At 43.3% G+C, this 19,897-nt stretch overlaps 3 protein-coding genes across 3 annotated transcripts; all 3 read right to left on the bottom strand.

The window, feature by feature from the left end:
• Positions 1–966: 966 nt before the first annotated feature.
• Positions 967–6,336, bottom strand: LOC308129423 (uncharacterized protein; the record flags this gene model as incomplete). The annotated part of the gene is made up of 4 exons (XM_080495364.1): positions 967–1,089; positions 1,787–3,135; positions 4,739–4,758; positions 4,898–6,336. 4 exons carry the CDS (start codon positions 6,334–6,336, stop codon positions 967–969), a joined length of 2,931 nt encoding a protein of 976 aa, XP_080351490.1.
• A 1,603-nt stretch (positions 6,337–7,939) lies between these two features.
• On the bottom strand, positions 7,940–9,409 carry LOC308129422 (E3 ubiquitin-protein ligase TRIM35-like; the record flags this gene model as incomplete). The annotated part of the gene is made up of 1 exon (XM_080495363.1): positions 7,940–9,409. The coding sequence occupies one exon, from the start codon at positions 9,407–9,409 to the stop codon at positions 7,940–7,942; it is 1,470 nt and encodes a 489-aa protein (XP_080351489.1).
• A 1,609-nt stretch (positions 9,410–11,018) lies between these two features.
• On the bottom strand, positions 11,019–18,999 carry pigu (phosphatidylinositol glycan anchor biosynthesis, class U). Its single transcript, XM_080494852.1, has 12 exons — positions 18,864–18,999; positions 18,313–18,377; positions 17,140–17,199; positions 17,000–17,062; positions 16,781–16,890; positions 15,749–15,849; positions 15,516–15,613; positions 15,234–15,388; positions 14,260–14,403; positions 13,828–13,952; positions 13,133–13,275; positions 11,019–12,523 (listed from the first exon to the last, which is right to left on the bottom strand). The coding sequence occupies exons 1-12, from the start codon at positions 18,991–18,993 to the stop codon at positions 12,410–12,412; spliced, it is 1,308 nt and encodes a 435-aa protein (XP_080350978.1). The 5' UTR covers positions 18,994–18,999; the 3' UTR covers positions 11,019–12,409.
• Positions 19,000–19,897: the final 898 nt, after the last annotated feature.

The raw sequence follows: 19,897 nt of genomic DNA, 5'->3' as shown, positions 1-19,897 counted from the left end.
TGAAATAACAAAGACGTTCGTCGGGTGATACCTCGGCACACCAAGCAGTGGACTTTACGGTTTTCATGCAGTGAGTGATGAACAATATTCACAACTGTAATTGTTTGATGAATGAAGTCTTGTCATGAAGTCTTTTTGGGGCAAAAAAAAAAAAAAAGATCTAATATAATCTACTGACTATATTTGCAATGTGTGTCTTTTTTTGTTTTTCCTTCAACTTTTTCCAGGTGGGTAAAAATGCATTGTTTAAATAGAACCGTCGTTGATTTGAAACATTGATGTCCGTTTCCACGTTTGGCCACTGGTTGGTTCTGAGAGTCTTGACACTCTGGTGTAAACTTTTTTTCTCCTTGTTGTCCACCTACTGAGCATGTGCAGAAGAACCTTTTACCGCATGATGAGCAGCAGCTGAACGTTCATATAATCCAGTTTCTCAAATTAGTGGATCTCTTCTCGTGAAACACGCCGCTGGAAATAAACTCATGCAAAATGTCGGTTATTATAGTTTCTAAAATGATGCTATTACAATCGTCTGCCGTTAATGAAGGCATGCATTTTAACACAAGACCCCCTGCTGTGTCTGGCTTTAGGACATTTTTCGAAGTGGACTTAAAAAAACAAAACAGATTGCTATTTTGTAAAACCAGCGCTAAAGCAAAAGGTATTGTGTTTAGTGCAACTCAAGTGATTTCTGGTTTTATTAAACAAATAAAATAAAAACACCATCATTGCAGCTTGAGTCTCAAATAGATTAGAAATAATTTATTAATCCTTATTGGCTAAGAAGTGACTTGTGAACATTGAAGAATTAAATAAAGTAGGAGTTACAGATCAATATGAAGATATAGAGGAAAACAGACCTTTAATATAGTGCCAGTGCCACAGGTGTAGAAGGTCCTCGGCCTCCTCAAAACACGGTCCAGTTCATTGTCTATGTAGACCCCCCCCCAAGATATTTATTGTCCTTCACAACGTCCACCAGGTTTTCCTGGAACGGAGACCGGGGTCGGACACCAGCGCCTTGGTCTTCATCACACTGAGTTCTGCTTCACAGCAAGTGGAAAACTCCTCCAACCAGCTGCTGTAGCTCTGAGGTCAAAGGTCAAAACCCCAGAAGAGCAGAACCTTTTGTGTCCCGCTGGTTAACGAGTGTTTAGAGCAGTGTTTTTCAACCACTGTGCCGCGGCACACTGGTGTTTCCGCGAGATCTAGTCAGCTGTGCCATGGGAAATGATCCAATTTTTCAAATTTTTCTAAACATTTCAAAACATTTGCTCTCACAGCCGCTGTCAGCTGTGAGAGCAGTGTGCAGAGTAATCATGTATAAATACTCTTCGCCAATAGAGGGCAGCACAGAACTTTGCCGTTGAAATCGAAACTGAAAGACGTCAGTCTGGTTAATCTCCACCTCCTGCTACCATCTTGTATCAAAGTACTGTGTCAGTGACAGTGATGGAGAAGTTTTTGAAAAGGAACAATGTGAACCAGGATCTCAGCTCTTCATCCATCAGGTCCAGGTTTCACACTGAGTGAGTAAAAATAAAAAAAAGAAATTGGGAAATACTTTTTTTCTGTATTTATTTGATTCCTGTTGATAAAACTTTGATGAGAAAGACTTTATATTGTTAATAGAGGCTACAGAGTTTAAAATTTTACCATTTTCGGGTGGTGGTGTGCCTCGAGATTTTTCCAAAGAAAAAAGTGTGCCTTGGCTCAAAAAAGGTTGAAAAAGACTGGTTTAGAATTCTCACAGGGTCACGGTCACGGTCGCAGGTAAGATCCTCACCGGTTCTTTACTTTGGGAGAAGATGAAAGGAAACAGCTTGTCGGTGAAGTTGTGTGTGAAGGTGTGAAGGTGTTTGTTGGTGTCGGCGTCGGAGAAGGACAGCTCCCCTCTCTCCCAGTCCAGACGGACGCCGACCCTCCTCGGCGTCTTCTTCACGCGGATCGGCTCGTCTGGATGCGGCGGAGAAACGGCCGAGTGCTCGCCGTCGCTCAGACCGATTTCCCAGCAGCCGCCCTCTATTTCGCCCTTTCTCTCAACGGACCGTTCCACCATGCCCACGTCCCAGGACGGGTTGCCTCCGACCTCCACGCACCAGCAGTGAGTCCCTGAGCCGAAGCCCTCGGACCCGAGGACGATGCCGTGACGGTCAAACCTCTCTGGATTATCTGGAAGCTTCCGTCTCGCTCCTCCTCTCACAGAGGTCAGATCTTCACCGACGACGAGACCCAGATGAGCCGTGTTTGGATCCAGAATCACGGGACTGTAGGAGACCTTCTCCTTCATCTTCATCCAGATGTTGAAGCTCAGGTTTCCCAGATGTTTGGCCACATCTATGAGAGCTCCCGAGGGCAGCCGTGGCTCCTCCAGCAGGGGGCGCCGCTGCACCGTTTCCACTGCAGCCTTGTAGCTGTGCAGGAATGAGACGTCTCCAGCTCTCAGCTTCTCCTCTGAGGATGTGATGATTTCTGACAGAGCTGATATCTCTCTGCCCAGAGCCTCCATCTTCTTCTTCATCGTCTGACTCTTCCGCTCCTCTTCCTCCCTCAGAGCAGCCAGCCTGGCCTCCTCTTCCTCTTCCAGAAACTGATGAAGCCTCTGAAACTCCTCACTAATCTGCCGCTGTGTGTTTTGGGCCTGGACTTTAATGTGACCTGCAGTTTGATCAAACTTCACTTTAACTTCTTTAAAGAGCTTCAGTTTCTCCTGCAGAGGTTTCAGGGATTTCCGGAGTTCCTCTCTGTGATCTTCTGCAGCTTCATCAACAGGCCTGATCCTGTGGTTGTTGTGTGTTTTTGAGTCTCTGCAGACGAGACAAACCAGCTCCTGATGATCCAGACAGAAGAGTTTGAGTTTCTCAGAGTGCAGACTGCAGACAGGTTCAGAAGCTCTGTGCTGCTTCCCCGATAAGAAGGCCTCACACAGGTTCCTTAACGCCAAGTTTCTCGGTGGATCTTTCACAGAAGATGTACTTTTACAGATCGGACACTGCTGTACAGGTTTCTCCCTCCACCAGGTCTGCAGACAGTGTTTACAGAAGCTGTGGCTGCACAGCAGGACGACGGGATCTGTGAAGACCTCATGGCAGACAGGACACGACAGATCTGATTCTGCCTGGTCAGACATTTTGTCTCACAAGCTCAGCAATAAATTCCTTCTCCAAAATCCCGCTCAGACAAGAAATGAGTGGTGGTATTCCCGTATTGTCCCTCTGCCGCTGTGACTTCAGTGCAGCCCTGGTTGTTAAACTCCAACAATGAAAGTTTGAACTCTGACGCTCACATGTGAAAAGAATGAGGAACAGTCATGTCAAACCAGTATGGCTGCTGTGTGTCGTCAGTCGGCAAGCAGGATGAATTAGTCACTGTGCTGGAAGGAATGCCAACCACTGCTCCATCGTGTCGTCTTTACCTCATTCCCGGCTGATTACGTTCTCATCAGTCGCAGCAGGAAGTCACAGAACACGGCGACACGATTACTGGAACTTGTGTGCAACCTCTCCTGGTCGCCCGCTATGCATTTCTCAATTTGGATCGTTGGTGTGTTTAGAATAAAGTCTGAACCGACGGCAGCTTGATGAGGAAAATTCTCCCGTGTGTCTTAAGGAAGACTAGATTTGTTTTTAAGGTTTTATCTAAACGGCTCCAAGTGATGATGACTTGATTATTCTAAGTAAACAGTGCTTAAAAATTAGTAAACCCACTTGCATTACCTAGGTGATAATAAACCCGGATTAATCTAAATAAGAAGTACTTAAAATGATCTCATGCAAGTAGAAATCACAATTTTAATGAGACTGAGATAAGTAATTTAGTAATAAACGTTTATAATGGGCTGATAAATAATGAGTAAGCATCGGTTTATATTGTTAATTAATCTGAATGTTAATTACTGTGTGTGTGTGTGTGTGTGTGTGAGAGAGAGAGAGAGAGAGAGAGAGAGAGAGAGAGAGAGCAAATAAGTGAAAAAGCAAAAAAAGAACCTTAAACATTTTCTTTATTTGAGTAAAGTAGTTAAATCAGTATTTTTACTTCGACCAGAGTTTAATTTCCTTCTTAAGAATCTGTACTTGTACTTGAGTAAAGATTGTGAGTAAATGTATCATCTTTTATTTAAACCCGACAGATTTACACCCGAAACAACAAATCAAACACAAAAAGTGAAAGTAAAACTAATGTGTACACGTCTCAAACAATTGTCTCTATTTGTCTGGTGAACTTATACCTCGACTCTTTAAACATACAGAAATGTACTATATCATACTTTGTATATAAATGATTAAAAACAAAATCTCTGGTATTTTACAATGTGGTGTTTCAGGTTTGGATCAAATACTCAAGTGTCGTTCTTCGTTCTGTCTCGCGTCTCGTTTCCTGTTTGTCCACTGTTCTGTACAACATAAACACAAACACCTCAAAAACTCCTTCACCAAAAATCACTAGTTTGTCTGTTAACACGACAGAATCACATCACTTTAACCGCGTAAAAATGAAAAACTGTGAATTCAAGAGTCAAACAACTTAAGTAAAAAGTACAATTGCTTGTTAATAATGAACTTCTTAGATTTGATCAAAATGAGTGACGTGAGACATAAAGTGAGGAGGTTTTCTCCTCCTGCTCAGTCTCTGCTGTGGGATCGTCTTCAACCAGCGTCTGTCCAGCGTCAGTCCAGCGTCTGTCCAGCGTCTGTCCAGCGTCTGTCCAGCGTCTGTCCAGCGAGGCTCTGATGTTCACCGAGGTCCAGTTCAGGACTGCTGGCAGGTCACGGAGGTCAAAGGTCAAGGCTGGAGGAGCTGTTTGGGATCAGAAGAGAAGTTTTCAATAAAACATTGCATGACTTGAGAATATGAATGAGAATATGAAGAACAGACTTACCTGGTTCAGGAAAACAACTAAGAAACTGACGGAGGGACTCTGAGCTTCTCCACTGCTGTCGAGACGCTGACTGGTAAGATCGTCACTGGTTGTTGGTCCGAGGTGCAAATATAAGGAAACATTTGTCCGGATCTTTCATTAAAGGTGTAAATGAGTGAGTTGGTATCAGGATCAACGAACGACATCTTCCTTTTGTTACAGTCCAGATGAACTCTGACCCTCTGCAGCTTCTTGTTCCCAGAGATCTCCAATGGAAAGGGCTTTTTCAACAACAACCATGTCAATGGACTGAGCGACCTTTCATCTATTTCTCCAACTGCTGTGTATTTTCCACCATTGAAGCGTATTTCTCTGTAGTAAATACAAATATGTGTCTTCACCATCACCCCGATGCTCCAGCAATTATTATTCCTCACATCAACATCCCAGCAGTGAGACCCTGAGCTGAAGTCCCCGGACCCGAGGACGATGCCGCGACGGTCAAACCTCTCTGGATTGTCTGGAAGCTTCCGTCTCGCTCCTCCTCTCACAGAGGTCAGATCTTCACCGACGACGAGACCCAGATGAGCCGTGTTTGGATCCAGAATCACGGGACTGTAGGAGACCTTCTCCTTCATCTTCATCCAGATGTTGAAGCTCAGGTTTCCCAGATGTTTGGCCACATCTATGAGAGCTCCCGAGGGCAGCCGTGGCTCCTCCAGCAGGGGGCGCCGCTGCACCGTTTCCACTGCAGCCTTGTAGCTGTGCAGGAATGAGGCGTCTCCAGCTCTCAGCTTCTCCTCTGAGGATGTGATGATTTCTGACAGAGCTGATATCTCTCTGCCCAGAGCCTCCATCTTCTCCTTCATCGTCTGACTCTTCCGCTCCTCTTCCTCCCCCAGAGCAGCCAGCCTGGCCTCCTCTTCCTCTTCCAGAAACTGATGAAGCCTCTGAAACTCCTCACTAATCTGCCGCTGTGTGTTTTGGGCCTGGACTTTAATGTGACCTGCAGTTTGATCAAACTTCACTTTAACTTCTTTAAAGAGCTTCAGTTTCTCCTGCAGAGGTTTCAGGGATTTCCGGAGTTCCTCTCTGTGATCTTCTGCAGCTTCATCAACAGGCCTGATCCTGTGGTTGTTGTGTGTTTTTGAGTCTCTGCAGACGAGACAAACCAGCTCCTGATGATCCAGACAGAAGAGTTTGAGTTTCTCAGAGTGCAGACTGCAGACAGGTTCAGAAGCTCTGTGCTGCCTCCCCGATAAGAAGGCCTCACACAGGTTCCTTAACGCCAAGTTTCTCGGTGGATCTTCCAAAGAAGATAACTTCTTACAGACCGGACACTGCTGTACAGGTTTCTCCCTCCACCAGGTCTGCAGACAGTGTTTACAGAAGCTGTGGCTGCACAGCAGGACGACGGGATCTGTGAAGACCTCATGGCAGACAGGACACGACAGATCTGATTCTGCCTGGTCAGACATTTTGTCTCAGAGTGAAAAAGAGGAAAAGTCCTTTCAGAGTTATACTCACTACAAGCTGTGGAGTTTTAATCAGCCGCAGGTTGAAGACTTTCTGAGGTTAAATCCAGTGGAGCTGTAACTCTTCTGTGCTGGAGGTCAAACACTGGAGCTCAGTGCTGTGAAAATGAAACTATTCTCTTGATATGACGCATTAAAAAACCTTAGTGGCTTCTGGGCGTTCCAACATTATAGTCATGTGATTATTCTTCACTCTTATAGGTGCGGAAGATGTTGTTGTTGTTGGTGAGTCATGATGTAGAAATGTATCTACATTAAAGATCATTTGTAGAATTTGACAAATTCAGATCATAATATGAAGTAACTGACTATATTTGTCAGTTCCAGCTCCATGTGGCCAAATGTTTTATCCGTTTCAAGATGTAAATACTGTAATAAAACTCCACTGTGGTCTGTAAGTTGTAAAGCACCTGGTGAACTGAAGCTTGATGTAGAAATTCCAGTTCTTCAATTCAAATTCCTGGTTTGTCATGTGTTGTACAATCTGAACTTCATTATATGTTCATACTTTTTGGCTCTAAAATACTCTGTATGTGGTTCCTGAAGTAAAATGAGTTTGACACTCCTGCTGTGGATCAATAAATAACTTTTAAGCATTTACATATAAAACAAATATTTGCCTTCAGGAGTAAACGTGTGTAAAGATAAATGAGCAATACGTTTGGTACTACAGCCATGGTGAATAGTTTTTTTGTTCAAGTAAGAATCACTATTTTTACTTCGACCAAAGTTTGATTTCCTTCTTAAGAATCTGTACTTGTACTTGAGTAAAGATTGTGAGTAAATTTATCATCTTTTATTTAAACCCGACAGATTTACACCCGAAACAACAAATCAAACACAAAAAGTGAAAGTAAAACTAACATGTACACGTCTCAAACAATTGTCTCTATTTGTCTGGTGAACTTATACATCGACTCTTTAAACGTACAGAAATGTACTATATCATACTTTGTATTTAAATGATTAAAAACAAAATCTCTGGTATTTTACAATGTGGTGTTTCAGGTTTGGATCAAAACTCAAGTGTCGTTCTTCGTTCTGTCTCGCGTCTCGTTTCCTGTTTGTCCACTGTTCTGTACAACATAAACACAAACACCTCAAAAACTCCTTCACCAAAAATCACTAGTTTGTCTTTTAACACGACAGAATCACATCACTTTAACCCCGTAAAAATGAAAAACTGTGAATTAAAGAGTCAAACAACTTTAGTAAAAAGTACAATTGCTTGTTAATAATGAACTTCTTAGATTTGATCAAAATGAGTGACGTGAGACATAAAGTGAGGAGGTTTTCTCCTCCTGCTCAGTCTCTGCTGTGGGATCGTCTTCAACCAGCGTCTGTCCAGCGTCTGTCCAGCGTCTGTCCAGCGCGGCTCTGATGTTCACCGAGGTCCAGTTCAGGACAGCTGGCAGGTCACCGAGGTCAAAGGTCAAGGCTGGAGGAGCTGTTTGGGATCAGAAGAGAAGTTTTCAATAAAACATTGCATGACTTGAGAATATGAATGAGAATATGAAGAATAGACTTACCTGGTTCAGGAAAACAACTAAGAAACTAACGGAAGGACTCTGAGCTTCTCCACTGCTGTCGAGACGCTGACTGGTAAGATCTTCACTGGTTGTTGGTCCGAGGTGCAAATGTAAGGAAACATTTCTTTGGTTCTGTGAGGAAGCCTTACTTTGGTTTTTCCAACCGTGTTAGCAAACTTTTGTAGCATTCCTTCATTAAAGGTGTACCGGTAAATGAGTGAGTTGGTATCAGGATCAAAGAACGACAGCACCGTCCACTCCCTGTCCAGATGAACTCTGATCCTCTGCAGCTTCTTGTTCACAGAGGTCTCCACTGGAAACGTGGACAATGTCTTTTCATCCATTTCTGCAACAGCTGTGTATTTTCCACCATTGAAACGTATTTCTACGGAATGATTATGTATCTTCATCATCACACCGATGCTCCAGCAATTATTATTCCTCACATCAACATCCCAGCAGTGAGTCCCTGAGCTGAAGCCCTCAGACCCGAGGACGATGCCGTGACGGTCAAACCTCTCTGGATTGTCTGGAAGCTTCCGTCTCGCTCCTCCTCTCACAGAGGTCAGATCTTCACCGACGACGAGACCCAGATGAGCCGTGTTTGGATCCAGAATCACGGGACTGTAGGAGACCTTCTGCTTCATCTTCATCCAGATGTTAAAGCTCAGGTTTCCCAGATGTTTGGCCACATCTATGAGAGCTCCCGAGGGCAGCCGTGGCTCCTCCAGCAGGGGGCGCCGCCGCACCGTTTCCACTGCAGCCTTGTAGCTGTGCAGGAATGAGACGTCTCCAGCTCTCAGCTTCTCCTCTGAGGATGTGATGATTTCTGACAGAGCTGATATCTCTCTGCCCAGAGCCTCCATCTTCTCCTTCATCGTCTGACTCTTCCGCTCCTCTTCCTCCCTCAGAGCAGCCAGCCTGGCCTCCTCTTCCTCTTTCAGAAACTGATGAAGCCTCTGAAACTCCTCACTAATCTGCCGCTGTGTGTTTTGGGCCTGGACTTTAATGTGACCTGCAGTTTGATCAAACTTCACTCTAACTTCTTTAAAGAGCTTCAGTTTCTCCTGCAGAGGTTTCAGGGATTTCCGGAGTTCCTCTCTGTGATCTTCTGCAGCTTCATCAACAGGCCTGATCCTGTGGTTGTTGTGTGTTTTTGAGTCTCTGCAGACGAGACAAACAAGCTCCTGATGATCCAGACAGAAGAGTTTGAGTTTCTCAGAGTGCAGACTGCAGACAGGTTCAGAAGCTCTGTGCTGCCTCCCCGATAAGAAGGCCTCACACAGGTTCCTTAACGCCAAGTTTCTCGGTGGATCTTTCAAAGAAGATGTAATTTTACAGATCGGACACTGCTTTACAGGTTTCTCCCTCCACCAGGTCTGCAGACAGTGTTTACAGAAGCTGTGGCTGCACAGCAGGACGACGGGATCTGTGAAGACCTCCTGGCAGACAGGACACGACAGATCTGATTCTGCCTGGTCAGACATTTTGTCTCAGAGTGAAAAAGAGGAAAAGTCCTTTCAGAGTTATACTCACTACAAGCTGTGGAGTTTTAATCAGCCGCAGGTTGAAGACTTTCTCAGGTTAAATCCAGTGGAGCTGTAACTCTTCTGTGCTGGAGGTCAAACTGGAGCTCAGTGCTGTGAAAATGAAACTATTCTCTTGATGTGATGCATTAAAAAACCTTAGTGGCTTCTGGGCGTTCCAACATTATAGTCACATGATTCCTAATCGCAGGGTGAGAAAGATAAATCTGGAAATCTTTAACTCAGTGGAAGCACGGATTCTCTTCTTCTCTTCTTCCTACAACACACCCGATCACGTCCATGAATTCATCTGTGCAACTTTCTCATTTGTTCCCTTCATGTCGACTGTCTGCAATTCTCCAAACATCAAAACTTCATCCATTTCGCTCTATGCTCTTTTTTTGACACTGTTGATTTAAATCTTGTACATCAGGGGTGTCAAACATATGGCCGGATTAAGACACTGACTCCAATATAATTATGACCAGCGGGGGCGCACTTTAGTTTGTATGTTTTCAGTGACTCATCTGTTTACATGTAAACCGACATCATTATCAGAACATCGCCGTGTAAACACAAAACTTTTCTTAAAAGAAAACGCATAACAATGAGATTTTATTAGAATCGTCGTCACGTCAACTGGGCCTTCGATGAGTCCAAACGAGGGTTAATGACATGTCGACTGACTCATCACACGAAGCATCGACCGTTTCAAAGCCTCAGTTGTAATCCAACAGACATTCATGAGTACAGAACGGAATCAAAACAGCTGAAAAACAAGAAACCCTCAATAGTGTCAAGAAAAAAAAACAACTTCAATCTCTCTAAAAAAAGTTCTCAGTGCAGCAAATAAATAAATGTCAGAGTAATTTTTTTCACACACAAATAAAAACTGGTTTATATTCTTATTGATAGAAGAGGATCATTGAAAGTATTTTTCTTTTAATTTTATGAAAATGAGTTTTGCATTTATAAACTCGATTCTTTCAAGATCTGGAGAACAAAGCCTTTTAAATTTTGGGACTTTAACCCAAAAGTAAACACAAAAAAACCAAAAAAAAAACAGGAAGAAGTAGTTGCTCTATGTTATGAAATGAAATATTAAAGGTTTTTGGTTCAGTTACTGCAGAGAAACTTGTGGGGCTCCTGTTAAATATCTCAGCAGCTCGGTGGACGTCTTCATTATATGCCAACAGGTTTCAGGAATAAAAGATGAAGGAAAAATTGTTTCGGAAGCTGGTATAATAAAGAGATAACACACAAGCTGAATCTGAAGCTCGCATCATTTGTTCGTACATCAACATCCGGGTGTGGATTCGTTTTGAGTTTACCGCCTCGTCTCGCCATCGACAATTTTGAACTTTAGGCTTCGTTTACGCAACTTTTCAAGTGAAAACTGCTCTCGTTTTTGCCTTTTCGTTTTAGATTTCACTTGAAATCTTTGTCGCGTCAACAACCACTGAAGCAGTTAAAAAAAAAAAAAAAAAGCCTCCTGCACTTCCTGCTCAGCTGCAATCAGCACACAGGCACAGGCAACAATCAACTCGCACTATTTAACAGTTTTGCCTCATTAAAAATGCTTCAAAATGTTAGCAACGGAGTGTCAGTCAACAATATTTAAAATGTGAATAGACGATTATCTGATAGTTTGTGATCAAATCTTGTGGGAATAATCAAGCTGAACAAAATCCTTCTGCATTTTATGATCCCTTCATACCAACGTCTATATGCTGGAAGAAATAAAAGGCTGAAGGTATTTACTGTGGCAGGAGGAGGAAATAAAAGGAGCAATAAAGCTTCAGCTCAGACTAAAGTTCACTGCAAGAGATTAAAAAAAAAAAAAAAACTGGACAGCAACACTCAGCAAAAGGTCAAAATATTCCATTTGAACTCAACCGTTTAGTTTCTTTTCATTTTTACTGGTGACTCCTTGCAAAATTTAAATTGTATTACTGGGTTTATTATAAATACACTACAAACTAGTTAGGATGATTTGGGTTAAATGTGAATTATAATAAATGTTGATTATGCATACACATGCATTGGGACTTTTCTGGGAGGAGGGTTCAAAGAAGTGAAGCAATTCATTAAATGGCCACTGAATGGTTCAAAATGACACCTTGAGCTTGGCCCAACGTCATTATAGTGAGTTTCTCGTCTCTTCCGAACCTGAATTCCAGTACTTGGGTCATTCAAGGAAAGATAAAGGCAGCTGAGGATGATGTTCCACAACAAGGTCACACTGCAACACTGATAACCTGGAGTTCATTCAAGGTACAGTATGTCGTTTTGTTTTCGTAAAAAAGACCTAATAAAAAGAAAACGGTCAGGATGGCACTGCGTGGTTTCTGTGTTGTGGGAAGTGGAGTTCACGCGCTGTCCAGCCGATTGACCAAGAGCCAGAAGAGTCCGGAGCTTTTTGACAAGTTACTGAGGAAAAAGGGACTCAGGAGTGCCACCTACTGCACAAAGTGGCATTACATACACTTTGCACACTTATGAGGTGAAAACAGAAGCTCTTCCAAGGTTTCTTCCTGCTTTTCGAACCATAAAGACAGATAGACACAGAATGAAGTGAGGTGTGTGAGGATTCATCAAATCGGCATCACATTCTTGCTTTTTTTTTTTTTTTTTTTTTAGAACCTTTTCGGTGTTTAAAAAGGTAAAGCTGCTCTGCAGCGGTCAGCCGAGTGGAAGAAACAAATCTTCAAAACAAAAGCGACCACCGCGGGTTGCGAGTGCCGTGAGCGCCTCCAGAGGAGCCGGAGCCTCGCGTTCACGTCCCACACGTGTCTGCCGGGTCAGTTTGTCGCACGTGACGTCGTACCGCGCAGCCGCCGGTCCGGTGACCGGCTCATCAACATCCTTTATTCCCCCCCGTCAGTCTGTGTTCCCCTTCGGAGGACGAGGAGACCCTCCGGCAGTCTGGTGTGTCCCGGCGTGTTTTTTATTTTTTTTTGTTTATTTCAGCACCAGCGTGGCCTCCGAGCCGTCCTTCCTCTTCAGGTACAGTCCGTACGTCAGGTGGTGCTCTCGCCGCAGGAAGGCGTAGAAATAATCCGACACCAGCAGGATCTGCGGAGACACGAGCGCCAGGACAGCGGTGAGTTGGAGGACCCGTTTGAAAACCATGTCCGTTTAAAGTGGAAATGGCTGAAAACGCCTCAGAAAAGCGGAATTGTCATGTTGGTCCACTAGTGGGTGCTGTTGCCTGTTTTTGTAGTGGAACCACACACACACACACACACACATTCATGCGGAGAACAAGACCACCAATTTGGATTATTATTACGGGGAACGTCAACATTGTTATTGTCCATAGTGACTACAGTTGTGGTGCGCAGAAGAAGAGCTTCCACCGTCTGAACGGAGACGGAGCTTTTCCAGAAAGTCGTGTTTCCGTTTGCTTACAAAACGACTAAGTCAGAGAATCATCAAAAAGTTTCATCTTGGGGGAACAGTTATCAAAAAGTTGACACTCACAAATTTGTACAATGACTCCATTAAATCATTTAACTGTCGGAATCTGAACTATAAGTTATTGTTTTAAACATTTCTTCACGTCACGCAGCCACTCGCCACTAGTCGGAGCCACAGAGTCGACAGACCGCGGTCGATATTTTGCTTACAATTAGTCTCAATTGTTATCGATCCCTCGTAAAGTTTGGAAACATAAATACTCGCCTGTGCCACGTTGAAGAGCAGCGTGATGGCGTAGTAGAAGTTGGAGTTGGCGCTGCCGGCGTAGATCCAGAGGTGCCAGAGGACGGGGAAGAGGGCCGAACAGGCCAGCAGGACGCAGGACACCAGGAAGATGTTCCTCAGGACTGACAAGAAAACACAGTCTGTGTCAGAGACGAGCTGCTGGCTGCTATGAACATTAGGAAAAGGAGGACAAGACATTCGTGTGGACAGACGGTGAGGGTTGGATCGTTTATTACAGCGACTATCAGCCATAAAAAACCCCACGTCCCAGGAGAAGAGGGAGTCATGACGCTCTGTGGGGAGACATTGTTCTTAATGTCCACCTACTGAGCATGTGCAGAAGAACTCTTTGCGACAGCCGTGTCCTGTCCATGTAATGAAGCCGGTTCAAGCCTCATATGAAGCTGCTTCTAGGTTTACACTGCTTCACTCAGCTCCGTTCCCTTTTTTCACGTCTACATGTCACCAACGTCCCGTCTCTCTCTTCTGATGCCTTCTTCCTCGCCTGTTGCTCCATTTCTGCCCTTTCCTCACTCACTATCCTCCAACGGCTCCAACCTCACAGTCTGGACCCGTGCACTCGCTTCACCGTCGCCGAGACTGCTTTCATGAGGGGATTGTGCAACGCCAACCGATTTCAAATATTCCGTGGAGACGCCGTCTCTTCCACTCACATCTGTGCAGGTGGCTCCACACGGGGAGGAAGGCCATGTAGAGGGCGATGTCTCCCACCGTGGGGTACGACTTGAAGATGGAGATCACCGCGAGCTGCATGAAGATGAGAAACACCGGGTGGTCCCTGCAGACACAGACGCCGTTAAAAGACAAAGACAAAGAGAGATGCTTCCTAAAAATCAGGTTTGACACCTCTCTGACTGGCAGCTCAAAGTTAAATATCCATCTATACATTTATACACACGGATGTATTGATCCATGTTTTAGTATTTAAAATGAAAGACGCTTTATTATTATCACTTTTGAATGTTTTAGATCTCGACATCAGTCTTAAAGGTTTTTTTTTTTCCCCATTCTTGTTGCCCATTTTTAGTGCCTTTACAGGATGAAGTCGTTTCGTTTGTTTCAGGCGTTTTGAAGACGACACTTACTTCAGTTTGATGGACAGCGGGACGGTGTAGAAGAAAACGTTGATCTGGAAGACGCAGAGGAAGAAGAGGCGGAAATGTTCGAACATCTCGGCGAAGAAATACCAGAAGAGGCCGATGTTCGGCGTGAGGTCGGGAACCGAGAGGCTGAGGAGGAGGAAGAGGAAGAGGAGGAAGAGGAGGAAGAGGAACTGTCAAAGTATCTGGATTTGGAGGAGGAACACAGTGATGTTCCTTCTTTCGCTCTCGGGAGGACAGTTTACGAGTCTAACTGGAGAAATTGTGATGCACTATATATTCAGTGTTTCAGTTATATTGATTTCTACTCTGATTTATTTTAGCAACAAAACACGTTTTGAGTCATTTTTTTTCATCTGTAATTCAGTTTTGACAAATCGTTTCCAAAAAAAGTAAATTGACAGTATATATATATATTCAATCGTTTGGATAAAAAGTAAGAGGAGTGTGATTGATGAATAGAAAGATGGAGGGAAATACATTTCGGGATACATTTAAAGACAGATGTATAAATATAGAGTTTGATAAACAGACAGATTTCTATGTATCTAGTATCTATAGATAGAGATGGTGAAAAATTGAGAGAAAGATAAAAACAGAGGTGACTGAAATAAAGAGAGAAATGACTGATAGAGATTCACTAAGAAGGAAATTATAGATTTAGAAATCAACGTGAGTTAGAAGATTTGAAAACATTTCAAAATAAATATGGATAGATCAACAGATCTATAGAGATCAACTTTAGATCGATTTAGAAATACATTGACAGATAAAAGATTTATAGATGAGAGGAACGGAGGAGAGATGAAGAGGAGAAACTTAATAAAAAAAGTAGAGAAAATAAATGGTGATGACACTGATAAGGATCTAAACAGAGAGATAAAGTTTTTCAGTGGTAATAAAGGGCTGTGCGGTTCAAACCAGGGAACCTGAATGTGTTATGAAGACTCTGCACTCACATGAAGCCGTAGACGGAGGGCAGGTAGTCCCAGGAGCCCAGCAGGAAGAAGGACAGGCCGACCAGCACGAACAGGCTGCCCAGGTACATGAAGAGGTACTGCGCCACGAACCACCAGAAGCTCACCCGCCGGAAATTCACCGGGACGTACTGCCGCTGCGGAGGGACGGTCAGGTCACGAATGGCTTATTTCTGATCATCGACAAGACGTAGAGAGAAGAGGCCGACCGGTGCCTCCAGACTGTAGCACTTGGATTCTGAGTTTGCCGTTAAATGTACAAACCTGCATGAGATAAAGCATCGCCGGAGCGCACAGAGTGAGCGGGTAGATGGACTGATAGGTGGCCAAACACAGAAAGATGGCACTCAGCAGCATGTTTCCTAAAGAAAGAAGGAGAAGAAGGTAGTTCAAGGAAAAAAAAAAAAAAAAAAAAAATCAGTTCAGAGTATATATATATATATATATATATATATATATCCGGCTCACACAACTGCAAGTTCAAACCTTCAGTCTACCTTTAATGGTGGTGAGGATGAAGAGGGCGATGACGGCGTTGTTCAGCCCGCACGTCGACTTGGCCACGCAGGACAGGATGGTGAACGGGTTCAGCAGGTAACTGTGGAGGAGGAGGGAGACCAAAAAATACAAATCTTTTAAAGTTAAGCTCAGCACCGACAGCTGTGTCTGAAATAATGATGTTATCAATATTATTGTTGTTATGATTCGTTATTACTATTATTGATAAAAAATGGTGGTATATCAGTAAGAAGTTCTCATAATAATGTGATGATTTCACAGTCATTATAGTTTAGACCATTTAAAAAAAGGACATAAGAGGAAAAATACATAAAAAAAAAAAAAGAAGACAAATTTTAAATGTAGAATTTTGGATTTGTTGTCAACTAAGAATCATGCACCATATTTAATGATGACGTTTGAGGAAAAAAAATATTTTTGTAATATTTTGGTTTTAAGAATAATGATTGAAAACATGGGGAGACGGTGGAGAGGTGGTGACGTAGAGCGCAATGCATTCTGGATAGTAGACAAACAAAGCTAACCGTGCGAATCAGAAGAATTAGACGCAGAAAGAAAAAAGTTGGAAAATATCTCGCGGCCAGACGTGGAGCGGTGAGGAAGAAGAAGAGAGGAAGACTCTCATTAATATCTGGTCTGAAGACTATAGCTCGCGGTTGTGGCTACCCATTAGCCACGAGCTAACGCGCTGAGCAACCACGGGCTAAAGCGGCGGGACTTCCGGTTCCGGTCCGGTCCAATCAATGCGCCGTGTTTCTTCTTTACTTCTTCTCTGGTTTATGGTTATTATTGGCGACAGCGCCCCCTAAACCAGCAGCTGGTGTAATTAGGTGACATTTTCCAGGCGTCTTGGTCTCAAAAGAGAACGTGAATACCACCGAACCAAATAAAATTGTGAAAATTCTCAGCCCCCCCCCTTCCCTCCCAACGTGAAAGGCCCCAAAGACACAGAACTGGGAATGTGAACAGGACTTAGACTGAGAAAAAGACCAGGGTCTGGTGATACGTACAACATGGCCACTTTCAGGGGGATGTAGTACATTTCTTTGGGACTTCTGATGAGCTCCAGACAGTCCAGGGGGTATCTGTCTGCCTCCAGGGCAAACTTCTGCTTTCTGAACTGAAACGACACCGACAACGGAAGAATAAACACACTCGAATACACCTGTTCCCTCCCGGCTACATTATTCAAACACTGGCCGATTACGAGGATCTCAACGTTTTCTCACCACTTGCTTGTTGTAGTCTTTGACTGCGATGTAGAGCGCCACAGCCGTGATCATGTCCGCCAACTGCACGGACACAACAAATACTGATGACCGGCTTCACCAGCTGTCAACGGTAGTTTTTGATGCCACAGGACACTCACCATGAACGTGATCTCTGCGTAGTCCACCACAAAGTGGAAGAGGTAAATGATGAGAGGAGTCTGAGGACAGATCAGAGAGAAAACATTTCTGCCCCACTTCAAACCCTTAAAAAACAAACAAAACAAAAAACATATATCTATATATATATATATATACATACACATTAAAGCATTCTGATTTCCCCACATGTGCTTTAATATATAAACTACATACGACCCTGTTTAGTTAGCTCAGGAAAATTAAGAATCTTCAAATGGTTATGATAGTTAGAATGATAAAATTATTCCGTTTGAAAGCCAAATTGTAAGGAAGTGGATTCAAGTTTCTCCACCTACCACTGGTGACTGGACATACATCATATATGAAATATGAGATGGGGAGACTTGTTGTTCTCTCTCAGAGTCCAAGAGAAAAGATTTGACAAACAACTGGACAAATTACACTGAACTCTAAATTCTCAATTTGAATGTAAAGGGATGATTTCTAATTGACTGGCTTAAATTGAAAAAACATCTTTTTGTTCTTATTTTTTTTTTGCTTCTTGATTTTCCAGGGAGTTTCCCCACATTCCTTTGTACACAGTCCACATTGATGTGGAGTGTGATCCATGCTTTCCAGTAAAATGAATCATATTTTGAGGTAATTTTCTCTAAAATGAAGAATACCCCTAAAGAAGACATGCATTTTGTAATTTCCTGGAGTCTTTAAAGGGGTCATATTATACAGCTTTAATACTTTCACGTGGTCTCATTGGTCCAAACATGTTGTATTTGAACTTTATAGCCACAAATCCAGCTTTTCCTTGATTTTCCTCCATTAGAATATTGGATCATAGGAGCTACATTCAGAATCTGCTGCGTCTGTGTGAGCTGGACTGGCTCCGCCCACCTGTGGAAGAGGAGAAAGTACTTCCTCTCGTGGTGCCATGTGCCAGAGCAGAGCTGCTTAATTGTGGGAGGAGTCAAAGGGGAGGAGCCTACTTTGATTTGGGTTGGCGAAACCCCCTCAGTGACACGATACAGGGTTTGATTTCTGATTGGCTGGTTGGAGCAACACACTTTTTAAAAACTGAAACAAACCAAGGAGAGAGAGGACACACTTTCTTCACTTCTGGGGTGTCGTTCTTTCTGGAATATGACCCCTTTAATGTTCCTGATAAGTCGATCTCTCACCTCGTGGAAAACATCTCCAGAGTACGGCGAAACTCCCAAATCAAGCAGAGCCAAACCTTCGACAACTGCAAACAAACACATGAAGAGGTCACCGACAGGGAAATCCACATTGGAAGCTCCTCAGACACACTGGCTCCAGGCGCTTTTAACACTGTTTGAAGTGACTTTCCTCATTGTAAATCCTTTTTGTCTTTGATTGCTATGGGATACATTAAACCGATAATAAAGGAGTTCTTTGTTCCACGTGCAGTCTTCCATTCAGCCTTAACGCTCACATCAGATTCACAGTGTTGAATCTGCTGGTCCTGGATCAGTGTGTGACAGTGGACGTGCCGGGTGACGAGGCTACACGATTCCAGGTTTGACCTCTGAATCAGACATGACACAGACTCCCGAGTTCACAGCAAAACTGATTCAAAGGTAGAAGAGCAGGTGCATGCAGTGGCGGCTGAGCCGGTTTGACGGAGGGAGAGGAGGAAGAAGAAGAGGAGGAGGAGGAGAGACCCGGATACCCCGGCGCTCCCTGCCGCCGCCGCCGCGGCCCCGCTTACCCCTCTTCCAGGCGCTGATCGGAGACACGACCTCCACCCGGTCCGCGATCAGCTCCGCCAGACTGGACCTGAACAGAGCCGCCCGGATCGTTACAGCGACCACCAGCAGCAGCGTCAAGGGAGCCGCCATCTTCACAAGGAAGCGCTGCCGTCCGCCCCGCGCAATGCACGACGGGAGATGTAGTTCAAGCCTCCACCCGGAAGATAAAACCATAGACTTTTATTTCCAAAATCATGAACGAAAATAACACAAAAATACGACTGATACTACAACTTTTTCTACTTATACTAACAACTATTACTACTACGCCTACTGATATTTACTACTTCCTCATGATGGGAGATGTAGTTTCTGAAAATAATATTTTCATAATAATAATAATCACTGCCATTACTACCAATATTTCTAGTATTACTCTTAATGCCTCCACTTCGTCTACGACTAACAACAGCTACAACAACTACTACTACTACTACTACTACTATCATTACTACTACGACTTCTACAATTACTACTAATACTATTATTATTATTACTACTACTATGAATACTACTATTATTATTACTACTACTACTAATACTACTACAACTACTTCTACTACTTCTAGCACTACTGATGATGATCCATAATTGTATGAAGCTGAAAGACAAACACTGTTTATTACACTTTGTATTAAATATACGCAGAATTGACGATAAACATTTGTTGAAGTGAAACTCATTTTGTGCACAAGAGGTACCTGATTTAAAACTGAAGTAAAAGTTGCTTCATTGAGCTCATGAGCCAACAGAACAGTTGCCTGGAGGATTACCACAACTACACAACGAATATTGGATCATACTTGTACAAAAATGATTAAAATCCTATTTAAAGTGATTCAATTATGATTTTAAAGTTCATGTCAATTGAATGCTGAGAACTTGTGTGGTATTTGTCCATTATTAAAAAGCTCAAACATTTTTATTAGCTCCTTTTATGAGATGTTTATTTCATACATTAAAAACAGGAATAGGAAGAAATGGCCAAAGGACT

Source organism: Blennius ocellaris (genome assembly GCF_963422515.1).
Source record: "Blennius ocellaris genome assembly, chromosome: 4".
In the NCBI taxonomy this organism is placed as follows: domain Eukaryota; kingdom Metazoa; phylum Chordata; class Actinopteri; order Blenniiformes; family Blenniidae; genus Blennius; species Blennius ocellaris.
The sequence above is the reverse complement of the archived record's forward strand: the minus strand, read 5'-3'. Positions and strand labels throughout refer to the sequence as shown.

What these genes read in the sequence shown, in the direction of transcription:
- pigu (XM_080494852.1), bottom strand. Translation starts at nt 18,993, where the DNA reads ATGGCGGCTCCCTTGACGCTGCTGCTGGTGGTCGCTGTAACGATCCGG. An exon ending in CCCCTGAAAGTGGCCATGTT is followed by an intron (nt 15,850 to 16,780) that starts GTACGTATCACC and finishes CCTCCTCCACAG; the next exon opens with TTACCTGCTGAACCCGTTCA. An exon ending in CGATGCTTTATCTCATGCAG is followed by an intron (nt 15,389 to 15,515) that starts GTTTGTACATTT and finishes GTCCCTCCGCAG; the next exon opens with CGGCAGTACGTCCCGGTGAA.